This window comes from Periplaneta americana, chromosome 15, assembly GCF_040183065.1.
Source record: "Periplaneta americana isolate PAMFEO1 chromosome 15, P.americana_PAMFEO1_priV1, whole genome shotgun sequence".
NCBI lineage: Eukaryota > Metazoa > Arthropoda > Insecta > Blattodea > Blattidae > Periplaneta > Periplaneta americana.
In genome coordinates this window covers 31386273-31401288 of record NC_091131.1, presented here as the reverse complement: position 1 = coordinate 31401288, position 15016 = coordinate 31386273, and the positions used below count along the sequence as shown (strand labels likewise).

The following is a 15016-nucleotide window of genomic DNA, read 5'->3' as shown; positions in this document are numbered from 1 at the left end:
AATCTTTTCTTGACTAGTTCACTAATATATATATATATATATATATATATATATATATATGGTTTATTTAACGACGTTCGCAACTGCCGAGGTTATATCAGCGTCACCGGTGTGCCGGAATTTTGTCCCGCAAGAGTTCTTTTACATACAGTAAATCTACTGACATGAGCCTGTCGCATTTAAGCACACTTAAATGCCATCGACGTGGGCCGGGATCGAACCCGCAACCTTGAGCACGGAAGGCCAGCGCTATACCAACTGCCCTACCCAGGCCGACTTCACTAATACTGGTCACTCATTAACTCGAAAAATACTATTCACTAGTCTCTTTTTTACTTTAGTAAAACAAGTCATTAGCACTGCTATCTACCTCTTTCACTGACCACTCCTCCTCCACCTCTTCGTAGCTTGCACTTTCTTCACTCATTTGTCTTCCTTATATTTTCAAATCTCGTCTCCCCCACCATATTTTTATCAATTTTCGTTATCCCCAATGGCTCACTTACCATTTTTTTTTATCATTATGCTTCTCAAATCTTTAAAATCCCCAACAATATCCCCAACAGACACTGCATTTGAGTTTTTTTAATTACTTATTTCAATCCCACTATTATTACTATCATTTCCTCCCCTATTTTCACATCCCGACTCATGGATTACCTTTTTCCCATCACTCATCGTCTTTCATTAGAGCCATATAAATATGGAATGATTTTTCCTATCCTTATCTATATAACAAGGTTATTTTTTTTTTTTTTATTCTTTCTCATGTAAGTTACATTGCAATTCTCAAACGATCGTTTTCAAACATAAATAGGTTCCATTAAAATAATTCAATAACGCAAAATTTGTTGATAAGACCTTCTGGCATGATGCCCTCGATATAAAAAAGTATTGTATAATTTAATTTCACATTTGATTTTGCATCGGAATACATTAAGAATATTTCATAATTTAAGTGGTTAAGTACACCTTACAGCAGTAAAATTTTGGAAATATTCAACTTTTTTTTTTCCTCCATTACTGTATCTTGTACAATAATGAAAATTAGTATGTGTAAAACACTGTCCTTCTGCTATATGAAAAAAAAATATTTTTACGATGAAAAAAAATCACTTTTTTTTTTTTTCAAAATTCAGTTCACTGTGCAGTGATGAAGCGTTTCACATATAACTCAAAAACTATCCAACATTCTGTGATGACATTTTTTGTTCGTATTTTTGCATGTCATATCTACAATATGAGGCAAGATCACTTCTCTATCTTTGATAGATAGTCTGATAAAAAATAAATTCATTTTAAAGAATGGTCAAATGTCAGTATTTTCTTCTAACACAAAAAAAAATATTATTTATTAAGGAATGTAGTTGAAAGAGCATGATATTGTAAACATGAGTTTTTTATTTTTATTTTATTTTATTGGGTTATTTTACGACGCTGTATCAACATCTAGGTTATTTAGCATCTGAATGAAATGAAGGTGATAATGCCGGTGAAATGAGTCCGGGGTCCAGCACCGAAAGTTACCCAGCATTTGCTCGTATTGGGTTGAGGGAAAACCCCGGAAAAAACCTCAACCAGGTAACTTGTCCCGACCAGGATTCGAACCCAGGTCACCTGGTTTCGCGGCCAGACACGCTGACCGTTACTCCACAGGTGTGGACAAACATGAGTTTCAGCAATAAAATAAAAGAGAGAGAACATGAAAAAGTTTAAAAGTTTATAAGTTATGAGAGAAACGCTTCATCACTGCACAGTAAACTGCCACCATTCTGAATTTTCAAAAATATTTTTTTTTATCGTAAAAATATATATTTTTTTTTCATATAGCAGAAGGACAGTGTTTTACACATACCAATTTTCATTATTGTACAAGATAAAATAATGGAGAAAAAAATGCTGAATATTTCCAAAATTTTTACTGGTGTAAGCTGTACCTAACCCCCTTAAACTGCTAGATGTTGAAGGAAGAAATAGCCTGCACAGAAAGTGCAGATGTTCCAATATTGTACCTTTTACAAACACAAACAATAACGCACACACAAAATGTCTTCAAAGTTCAACATTTAACAAAAGAAGAGACTGATATTTATGGGAATATGCAATAAAATATAATTTGATAGGAGACGTGTTCATGTACTTATGTTGGTTTTGCTTTAAGTAATACAGAAAATTGTTGATTTTTGTTCTTTGGCTCAGGGCACTAATTTAAGAAATAACATAATTATTTTCACTTCATTCAAATAAATAAAATTATCCTGAATCAAACTCTTAAGAAGTGCCTTCAGTTCTCAACTGTTTGGTCCAGGGCACATGGAATCTCTGTTGAGAGTCAATCGTCAATTTGCAGCACAAATTCAAGATAGGCCTATTACTTTGGTATCTTCATTGCTTTCAAATATATTACCCTGGAGGACCAAAGAACAGAAATCAACAGAAATTTCTGTATCGCTTAAAGTAAAACAGACATAAGTACATGGACAAGTCTCCTATCAACTCACCAAAAATTCTGCAGAATTTAACTTACTAGGTATGGAAAAAGTGTAGGCTACGTAGATGTTACAGAGTCATTTTATTCTTTCTACATACCAAACCAAAAATAATCTCTTGAACATACAATATATTCTATCTTATATTAGTTTAATATTTAATAGTCTGAAAGACTGTTTGTTATCCCATGTCATAAAGGCAGCAGGAGTTGCTCCTTTGGTAATTGAAATACATAGGCCTAATAGGCAACTCATACACATGAAAAATTCGTAGTTTAATTGAAGACTGTTTCCAATAAGTGTAAGTGCAAAAAAAACCATGTATAATTTAGTCTCATATTCAGACACACACACACACACACAAATTTCTTGACAACATTAATGTTCATTTACAAATAAAACAGGAAAAATAATACTGTTGCAGGGGAATAAAAAGATATAATAACGGTTATTAAATACAAACAAATATAAATTTGGCATATTGTTGAAGTATATCTAAATCGTGTGAAAAAGTTATTTCTGTGTTATCATTACAGTAGCCAATGCTACTTTTAATACCGTATTTATTACAGAGTCTTCCAAAAAACACATACTCACACACGCACATGCACACATAAAAATATCTCTTAAAATGCTTTTTAACTTTCATATAGGATAAAAATCTTGTTTGAAATATTTTAAAAACAAATTTTAAAAACTTGTACAAAATTCAAATAAACTACCAATAACTGAATATTATTTCTAAACATATTATAAGATCTCTTCTTTTGTGCCAAGAATGTTGGTCCAGTGCTTTGGCACTTGACAACGAAATCATCTGCCACCTTGCACTCCAGTATTTTTGTACGATGTCATCTTCTTGTAGCAATGCTGTTGCACCTTGTGTCAAGAACGTAAAATGCGTTTAAGTTCTTCCCTGCAGAACATCAGTCACTCAGTCTTACAACGCAGTACATGCATCACTTCAAGCCCATCATCTCTACAATTAACAGCAGCACAAACTGCTACTTCCTTCTCTAGTTGTAAATGATATCCTCAATCATCTCCACTATGTGTCGAATTGAGAGTAAGACGTACAAAAGCTCTCCCATTGAAGATGCAAAATTGAGGACTTCCTTTCCAAACATACAAATATTCTTCCACAGAATACTTCACACAAAATTAAAGCTGGGCCTTCCCCCTCCACTGAAGTCACTTCATAAAAACAAAAATAACAGTGCGTCTGTCTTTTAAACTGGCTGCTTGCCACAGTAATTTTAGTTCCCCACACCTCATAACTCTTTTTCAATTAAGCATCACTGAGGACCCTCAGAATCCAGAAAAATACTCTTTTGACTTCGCCACAATCATACAGTTGATACAAAAATAGAACTCATGTGATAAATTATGCAGATTTATACATTCGAATCCGTCCATTGCTTCAGTAGCTGTAAAGGTGGCAGCTACAACTGTCAACGCACATGGTTAGAGTACCAGATTTCTATGCCAGAGACTTGGTTTTAAATTCCAGTAACTCAACATGGAATTTGTGATAGACAAACAGGGTGGTGGAGAAAATTTTCTTGTGGGGGGCGGGGGGAGGTACTCCCATCATTTCACAGTTTCTCCATTCACGATCCTCCATAAAATGAGACAGATTGATTATTAATGGCAGACATAACATTTGTCTATTCATGAGAGGTAGCCCTATTCATGGGCATCAGATCTAACCTATTGGTCTTACAGGTGTCACTCTAGCACACTGATGCTTACGCCCCATGAAAAATAACAGTACCATAACACGTTTCTATATGAAAACAAGCTATGATAGACTATTCGAACATTTATGTTTGTTGAATTTAATGTGAAATAAATAATGAAACATTTTGAATAGAGAATACACTATGTTACATGAAGAACTTTTCTGATTTCTTTTTTAAATATTCCACAGCAATAACAATTATAAAGACATTAAACTGCTAAATATGTAAAATACTAAGGAATACATAGAAAAAAGGGGAGGACAGATGATGAGATATGGAATGAATAACAGGAACGAATAGAGGCTGTTCCTACATTAACTTGAAGAATGTGGAAACGATACTAGATGATAAAGATGAATATTACTGGTACTCTGGCAAGAAAGAGCTCGATTCACTCTTTATGTGGGCCTAGACCTACATATATTATTTATCATTAATAAATCCCAGTGACAGGCTCACAAACTTAATTCCAGAATACAGTGTCAAATTTGGAAATAAACTTAACTGTCTTTCAGCTTAACTCCAAGCGAGAGGGATATCACTGGATCTCAATGACAGACTCAGGAACCAATCGAAGGACTTTTGATGAAGTCCAGAAGTAAACTTGTATTTCAGCAGAAGTCAAATCAGAAGAATCTGTTACTATTGGTCATAATGTAGGGTCAGAAAGGCAAATATAGCTTTCATCCAACTGCAGTTGGAGAAGCAGTGAGATATAATCCTATCCATACAAACTGAGGATATTCAACAATAATATAGCCAAAAATCAGTGTTGCTTTAGAATGTGAGACCTGGAAGGTAACAAAGTCAATAACCAAGAAAATTCAGACCTTCATCAATCGGTGCTTACGGAAAATATTGAAAGTGTTTTGGCCAAATGTTATCTCAGTTGTAGAGCCTGTGGAACTGTATAAATAAAAAGTCTGTGGACATGCAGATCAAGGAATGAGAGTAAGAGTCAGATGGCAGTAAAAAGACAAGCCCTAAATTGGAATCTGCAAGGATAGCACAGAAGAAGTAGAACAAGATTGACACAGAAGAAGACGGTGGAGGAGGAGGCAGGAGAAGCAGAAAAGTCATGTGAGGAGATGTGAAGGTGATATCCCAAAACAGAGACTACTGGAGATGCATTGTTGAAGCCCTATGTTCCGACCAGAGGAACAAAAGGACATAGGTACGTAGTAATAGTAGACTCTATATGCAAGAAATGCAGCCACGAAAATGGAACACCATATCCAATGATCATATTCTTATGCTTTTGGGTTGTAAAGACATTCAGTATTTGCCTCAGATAGGATGGATCCATAATATATTACAAAAGTATACCTATTTGACCCTTCTTAGAGGAAATGGAACTTTTCAAGTAGGCCTAATACCCGATAAATGAGACACAAATTGTCACTTTGAGACCTACATGCAATTGGGCTCTCTATGGGGTGGTAATACAATATAGCCTATCTTTTTTTTTTTTTTTTCACAAAACCAAGATAATGTTGCATATGAAATAAATATAACACCAACATTTCACCAAATTGATACATTTTAAAGTGTTCCACTTGTATTTTTAGTACCCACATTTAATTTTAATATTGTGAACAGAATTTGGCTTGGCTATAGCATGCGACACTAAACTTCCAACTCACTTTTAGCCTATTATATTTTATGAAAGATTGATACCTAGCCTACTGACAAATTTTAAATGGTAGCCTAATGTGTTATTTCTTGCTCAATATTGTTAATTCGCAAACATTTCCAAAGCAATAAAAAATATAATATTTCTGCTAAGTCCTAGATTTACAATTAAACTTAATATTTGTGCATTATTTTTAACATCTTGCAAAGCAATTCAAACGTATTCACGACATTTTCAACAGTATGGCAATCACATCCGGAAAAGAACACCGGTACATTCCGTAAAATATGAGGTAGAATCTAGTGATTTTAGGCTTTAACTAATTTACATTAAACAACTCCGATTTCTAAAATAGGTCTATCGAACATCAATTCAATACCATACTCTGCAACATGATTTTACGAGAACATCCTCTCACTTTACCGGTAGGCCTACCTACCTAACTAATAAGATTGGTACTCCTATAATAAGTTACTACTTATATCAGTCTATTTTGTGATTATGAAGAAAAACTACATTTCTATTCATTCATGATTTTATGCAGAATATCTTTAATTATTTTCATATTTCGAACTATACTCTGATGGAGGTAAAGGCCTACTTCCACATTTACACAATTGGGAGGGAACACTACTGTCAATAAATTATAGGTTAATGTACGCTTGAGCTGTCATTATAGCAAACACATGAAGTTACTTTTTGCCACAATATTTTAACACGATAAATAATTTAAATTAATATAGGTACTGCTGCACCACTAGTCTGTCTGTAATCAACATACGAAATTAAAGTAAATTACATGAAACAGTTTTGCTTGATTCAATGCAGGTTATAGCCTACGCGTGTCATCGTATTCCACACAAGGATAGCATATATTGTAGTAACTGACAGAAACGTACTACGAAAAGCTAATAATAGAAAGAATTCACGCCCATAATTATATTTAATATAATATTACGGTATATTATTATAATAAAAACATAACCATACCTAAGTCATCCATTTCTTGGTTAGATTTCCTTTCGGGTGTTTCTTTTCTTCTTAACCGATTATATCTTTAATAACACAATAAAATGTCATAATCACCACAGTTGTAACTTGTGTTCCGAGAAAAAGGACACAATTTTCACTAAATTAATGTTATAAAACACCGAATTCTCACAACCGTCCTAATCACAAGTAGTATTAATTATTATGGCGGACGTGCAAATTTCAAATTTTCTTCGAAATCGAAAGTGCTACCATCTTACAGTATGAATTCCAAGTGCAATAATTAGACAATTGTCTCACATGCTGTCAGTCAGTATATTGTTTCAGATGACTATTATATACACCATTTTAGACTATCGGTAATGAAGTTCCATAGGAAAATACAAACCATTCTCAAAACATTTTCTAAACGAATGGCGTCCAATTCTGAAGTCTATCTGGCCATATTTGTTGTCTGAAGATACCGGTACCGTAGTTAAAGGAAACTACTAATTCAGAAAGGATGATGATGATGATGATCTGGTTTGGGCATCTATCATACAACAAATACGATATGTGATTGCTCAAAAGTACCCTGATGATGATGATGATGATGATGATGATGATGATGATGACTGGCTGAGCATCAGACCTACAGCGAATAAGGACATGTGATGTTGAAAATTGTAGCCGGTACCCTAATGATGGTGGTGGTGGTGGTGGTGTCTGGTTTGAGCATCTATCAGGTGTGCAGCGATTGGGGTGTAAACGTAAACAAGAGGGCTATATACTCTTGGGAGAAGGTTGGGTGTAGATCTCTGAGCTTCCAGTAAATCCACCAGATTGTCCTTTATAGTCCCTTTAATTACTTATATACACTTAAGCATTCCCATTATTTTTTATGCCATAGCATCGGATGGTTATTTCATGCTTAGTATATCAGCTTGTTATTTACCGCACTCTCCACTGCATGGTGTCCTGGGACCGAAATAAGGTGTACTTTAGTATTTATAGTTGGATAAATCTACATTCTGCGATCAGCTTGGTATCTGTGAGCCTAATGAGCCATAGCATCCAGTTTTCAGAACAAATGTAAGATAATCATGAAAATTACAGAATTATGCAAAAGAAATGTGCAAGTTCGAATTCACACATAGGCTTATACATTCTTATTAAATTTCCCATAACCTAGTTTGAAGAAAATTATATTTAAAAATATGGAAGTATAGCCTATACTATAATAAAAAAATGAAATATTTCCGATAATCCGCCCATTAGAAAAAGAAGTATAGGTAGACCTATACCGTAAGTACCCCTTGTTTGGAAAGGTTTGTTCCAGCACGGTTCAGAATCGAGTCTGAACTGCCTGCTCATGCGCAGTAATTCAATGTGCGTTCCCACATGCTTTAGAACTCGTTCGGAACGAGGAACAGAGAATTGTTAACTACTGACGCATGCGCAGATGGTTGTCTAAAGTCATAGCTATAATGCAGGTTAAAAAAAAAAAAAAAAAAGTAGTCCATGTGAGTGATTTGGAAGATGATAGCAATAGTCTACGAAGAATTTTATTGAGTTGGGAAGATGAATATACTTTTAATACTCCGAAGACCGTGAAAGAAGAGTTCAAGAAACCTTACAAAGTAAAATTTCGAATTATAATTATATATTTTAGTTCTGACACCGTATACAACTGGCGATGCGTCGAAAGAAGTTCAATATTAGTTCGTAATGCGTTCCGAATTGCTTGCTGGAACAAACCTTAAGTATACCGTGCAAATTCGTCGTTATAAGGGGTCGATCAGGCCAATTTTTCTTTCTGAGTACCTAGATATTTTATTTATGTTCGTGTTTAGAATATGGCAAAATAGGTAAACAGCTTTTTACAAGTCTGTACGGTACTTTCTAATATAACATAGTGAACATTTTTAAGTGATAAGCATGAAGCCTATATATTTTGCAGTTTGCACATTGTTATCGGGTACTGGTATCCATTATTCAGGTCAGGCCTATGTCGCACATCATTAAATTTTATTTATACAATTGTCAAGAATTTATTCATTATTGCCATAAGGATTAATAGCTCGTATGTGATCTGATCACTTTTAATATATTTTAATAGTAAACTATGGCTAGGCCTATTTTTACGAACTTGAAATACAGTAGGCCTACTTATCTAGTTTCACTCTGTAGAATTTGCATTTTGTAAATTCGGTTATTCATATATTAACAATGATTTTAATGACAAAGGTTGCCTATTGGCTAGTTTACTGAAAGACATTGAGATCAAAGAATGAACGACGTACAGTAAATGTTATATGTTATGTTAACTTTTTCTCACCATATTATCTCGATATTTGCAAATAGCATAAATATTGAAAAAAAAAAAAAAACAAGTGGTGATTGTTATTTATAACGGTACTTTAATCCCGGTATCAATGTATTTCTGTCTTAGTACGAATTTAATTCATAATATAATCCGATTTAAAAGATTCTTGTGAAGATGGGTTTTCATTTCGTAAATTCAGTTAAATTCAACGAAGTCATAGCAACAAATTTTAATACATATTTTAATTGTAGGCGTTTATTTTTCTACATAGGTCAGAAAAACATGGAACGTAAGCACAGTCTCGTATATGCAATCTCGAAGCTCAATACGTAGTAAATATGCATCCATAGATAGTTGCTAACCACTAGGGTCGCTAATATCGCCTCATTACAGACAATGCGAAATAGTACCGGCACAGTCAATTGTTCCTATCACCCTCAAAACTCAAGCTTCGTGACTGTATATACTAGGCTGTTACGTAAACAAGAGTAGGGCATTATTTATCAAAAAACGAAATAGGCAGTATACGAAAAGTTAATAGGTAATAAAAATAATTCACGCCCATAATTCTATTTACTACAATATTACGGTATATTATTATAATAAAAACGTAACCATACCTAAATCATCCATTTCTTGGTTAGATTTCCTTTCGGGTGTTCGTCCAGGACGTCCACTTAGCCTACTGCCACTTCTAAATTCATATTATTTTTCTAGTTTATAACACAACAGATTAAAATGAGTTATGTAGTTCTGAATATATTAAATTTAAAACTATCATCATCATCATCATCATCATTGGCGCTACAGCCCTTGGTGGGCCTGGGCCTCCCTTAGTAATTGTCGCCATCCGTCTCTATCTTGTGTAGCAGCCTTCCAATTCTTGCACCCCAACTTTCTGGCATCCTCTTCCACTCCATCAATCCATCGCAAGTGCGGTCGACCTCGTCTTCTCTGACCTCCCGGATTTGTTATTACAATTTTTTTAATTTAAAACTATAATCTCAAAAAATTATATAGCCTATCTACATTACAAACTCCATTAAATGAAACTCTGCATCCATTATAAAACTGTTAAGTTCAGCGAAACTATTTCTTGAATTCTATTAACACGTAAATAAATTAAAAGTTTATGATTCCTCAAATTACATAATGGTATAGGTATTTATATTTTATATAATTAATAAAAATGCCGGTATTAAAACAGTGCAGGTACTGTAATTTTTTTCTTATTTTGTAGCATAAAATTGACATAAGTATTACTGACTTATGTATTTATTAAAGAATACTTATATTATTTGAAATATAGAGCCTGCATCATCTCTGACAAGTTCTATTTTCAAAAAATGTTCGGCCATTACATTGTAGTGCTTCGGACGCGCTTCATAGCACCTGCCTTATTTAACAACATTAATTTAGGTAAAATGGAAATATTTTTTCGGTTATCCTAAACACGCCTTAATAAATTCTTGTGTAATTACAATGTCTGTAAATCTTTACGATCACATTTGGATATGATACCATTTTGCGTGTTACTGTATCTAGCCCACGCCTAAAGTAAGTGTGACTTAACAAACTAACATATATTGTTTGAATTTTATTGTAATTAAGACAACATCCCCATTTTTTTCCAATTTATCCTACAAATATATTTTGTATCATATTAATTCGGAAAAGTATTTCAATACCAGTAGCATTGTGGCACATGAGTTAGTATCTCAAATCTCACTTTCAGATCGTAACTTTAACCATTACGAAGTACTTCGGTATTGTTTTAACAATATAACAAAGTTTGCAGTTTATTCAAATATGTTTTATTCTATTTTAAGTGAACATGAAGTATTTTCAGATAACTTCTGTCAGGAGAAATAAATTACAACAAAAACAGAATAGGCCTAAGACGCTTATAGGCCTATCTTGAAATTGCTCTAAATTAATACCGGTACTACATATTTTTTATTGAATATCCGACTTTACTGAAGCCTATTTTACCATGAGGTATTATATTATTATACTTGATGACATACTGTACATATTCTAAACAAATACATAGCTAGAGAACGGATTTTTATGTGCTAAAAAATTTGAAAATATTTATTTTCTTATGCAGTAAAAAAAAAATTACGATGTGATACCTCTTATTGGGCGGCCGGGTAGCTCAGTTGGTAGAGCAGCTGGCTACGGACTGGAAGGTCTGGAGTTCGATCCCAGGTGGTGACAGGATTTTTTCTCGTTGCCAAACTTTCAGAACGGCCCCGAGGTTCACTCAGCCTCCTATAAAATTGAGTACCGGGTCTTTCCCGGGGGTAAAAGGCGGTCAGAGCATGGTGCCGACCACACCACCTCATTCTAGTGCCGAGGTCATGGAAAGCATGGGGCTCTACCTCCATGCCCCCCAAGTGCCTTCATGGCATGTTAGGGGATACCTTTACCTTTACCTTTACCTCATATTATGAAAAATTAACAATAATAACTCGTTTGATGTGCTGCAGTCATCGTCTTAGAAATTGAATAGACATGCTCTCCTAGTGCAGTCTTTTTTTAATATTAGTATGGCAGCTGAGTGTGATAGGAGACAGCAATTAATTCAGAATTTGTTAATTCGTTGATGGTAAAAGATGTAAGAAAGTTAATATAAAAATAATGAATTAAAACAATATTTCCATTGTTTTTATTGATAATCTTTATTCATGCACATAGAAAGCTTTGTAGAAAAAGTTAAGATTATTTAAATTTACTGTGTAAATTCTTTACTAAGACTTTGTAGCATTGAAATTTTTACTTCAGATCTCTCAGGAAGGCAGGTGCATCATCCAGATAGACTCGAAAGTGATTATATTATTTCATTTCGTGCGTTAAAGACTGATGCATACATTGTGAATTATGTTCATAAACATTTTAACAATATTGTCGGTTTTCATGGGCAAATTGAAATGTTTTACTAACGATTTTTTTTTCACGAACAAATTTTCGGCTATCATCATGTGAACTTCATAAACATTTGATTTATTTATTTCAAATATTGTGGACTCCAAACATATTATTGACATTCTGAGCACTAGTGATGACTGCGTTATAAGCATGATTTCGTTACAACTATTTCAGGAGGAACTATGAATATGCATTAACATAGACAAACCAGTTTCAGTGCAGTGATTTTCGAGTGTGTGTTAAGTGTATGTGAATTTCAAAAGTCACTACTGAATGGCACTTCCAATATCGAAGAATTTCATCACGAGAATCTTCAGATGTTTGCAGTCATGATGGCTTCGGTCTGGATAAAGGCCAGTGCAATGATTCCATATTTTATATCTCTCCCTGTTGAAAAAACTGTTCTTTGAGAATGGGCCAAAAGTCATTATCCTTTGTTTTTCATATTGTTTTCCTTTTATCCCTGATACACTGCTGAAATCGAGCTGGCACATTTAAAAATAGACCTACTTTCCCACACAGTATCTAATCCGAATCAATTTCTTTAAACATTTTTTCAGTGGCTCCTTTGAAGTCCTCAATTGCTGTTGAAATGGGTAGTGACTTTTGGCCCACTTCGTATATTAATTTCTTGCATGTGGCTTGATATTTTGTAAGATTATTATAGACTTCATGTCCTATTAGTTCTGTGCTGCCAGAGAGGACTTCTGGTTGAGCTTTTTGTGTTGAATATGTAATTATTTCTTTACAGGTACATGATTTTGAACTTCCACTACAGAAACAAATCATTACACTGTATTTTCAAATTAGGATGCCGACTGATTTTTTTAACCGAATTTATTTACATTTTCAGAAGAGATAAATATGACTATGTCTGCATAATTTTATCATTTTTTTACGAAGAATTTAACTAGCTTGATGAAATAATTTATAACTGTATTACGATTGAAAATTCTGTAATTTCCTCACTGTGCAATAATATTCATCGTTGAAGTTCAATTGCATTGCAGGTTTTTATATAAATATGAAGATTGAAAATTGCATCACTTTTTATAATAATTGTTTCGCAACAGAAGTAAATCAGTGCGTGTTTGTAATCTTCAGACAATTTTTACTCAAATTTGATTTGCATCACCAGAAGAAATGATTACGAACATGTTAGCTACCTGTTTGTAGTCTCACATCAATGAAGAATTAATAAAATTCTGCGTCGAAAGAGTATGGGACTGAATCACGCATGAAAACTGTACATTTTCATGTGTACAAAAATATATTTGTCTTCGACTCTGTTTTTAAGTAAACAAATTATTGATGTGCAAATTTCATCAGTAAATTTTAAAACACAATGAAGAAACAACATCGATTTTCACTTTACATAGAAGAAACAATGCAAGTTCAATGTAAGTACCGTGATCTGTGATATTTGTTGTAAGATTATATTTCCTAGTTAGTGCTCTAATTTGGTTTTCTTTTTCAGTTCCTGCCACCAGGTATATACCCATTTTCAGTGTGAATAAATACATACAATATCCTGTGCCTCATCATGGCGAATTGATTCGTGAATGACAAACTCCAAATTTATATAGGGAAGTAAGGTAATGCAGTGAATGTGAGAAGTGTTATCTGTAGTCATTATAGGCATGCTTAAAAATGATAATATGTAAACTGAATAAACAAAGTTTCTCTTTGAATCTCATAATGGCACAAAGACTTAATGTGCTACAGCTGATTCCTTGTTACAACAATTTAAAAATTTTCATATTAACATAAAATATATTTTCGAAATGTTAAAAATCTCGCTCATATAATGGGCATGAAAATAAACATGAAGTTTTAGAGCATAAAATAAACGTTTCAATAGTGTGGTTCTTAGGATAAATTTTTCTTAGATCTATTCTAATATAAATAACAGTATTGGTGGACGCCATGATTTGTACCCAAATTCTTATCTTTATTATTTTAGCTTGATGTTACAATGTAATAATAAAGATTAACCCGAAAAATCCCTACTGGACAAGGGCCTACTACTTGATGGTAGGGTTGGCTCAAGAAATTCAATGGGGTGAGCTATATCCCATGAGGTATTTCTCCTAACTTGATCTTGTAATGTAACAATACTTCATTAAATTATTACTAGCAGTAAAAGTATAGTGCTTTTCTTTCACACCGGCCACAGCAGCTTGGACTGCCGTCCCGAAACAGTTATAATATCCCCACAGCTGGGACTCCTGCCACCTGCACATAAGATTTGCGCATGTTTGTGATATGCAACATCAGTTGCACTGAAGCCATTGTCTAGTTTGTTTCGTTCCTGTTCCATGTGTATAAATGTACGACTTTTAAGTGTTAATTACGTTATGAGTATTATCAGTTTGTTTCATTCCTGTTCCATGCATATATGAAGCCATTGTCTAGTTTGTTTCATTCCTGTTCCATGCATAAATGAAGCCATTGTCTAGTTTGTTTCGTTTCTGTTCCATGCATATAAATGTACGAGTTTCAAGTGCTAATTAAGTTACGAGCATGTTATCAGTGTATAGGCTACATATATTCATATACAAGGTCTCGTTGTCCTTATTGAATAAACATTGACTATAAGTAGCTATATGACCAGCCTCATGGTCTAGTGGTCAGAGCTTCTGGCTATAGTTCATGAGGTCCCAGGTTCGATTCCCGGTTAGAGCACAGGAATTTTTCCTTAAAGGGGATTATTCCTGTGTTCGTCCATGGTCTGGAATTTAGGTGAAGTTTAGATTTAAGATCTCTCCTGGCACCACATTATCATAATCATCCTATCACATCATCGGGGTAATGTAACTCTGCCTTCCAGGTGCCCCAACCTCAGAAGTGAGTTACAACTAAGCCACGGCCAAGAGACAAGACCAGAAATGTCGAAAAGACAACCTGGTGGCATTGGATAAAAAAA

The 15016-nt window shown here is 34.0% G+C and overlaps 1 protein-coding gene across 1 annotated transcript in view; it reads right to left on the bottom strand.

The window, feature by feature from the left end:
* Positions 1–7045, bottom strand: part of Pax (Paxillin) — a 266633-nt gene extending 259588 nt beyond the window's left edge. The window contains exon 1 of the mRNA XM_069846900.1: positions 6855–7045. Within this exon, the coding sequence (XP_069703001.1) occupies positions 6855–6867 (13 nt within the window). The 5' untranslated portion in view covers positions 6868–7045. The remainder of the gene's footprint in view (positions 1–6854) is intronic.
* Between the last annotated feature and the right edge of the window lie 7971 nt (positions 7046–15016).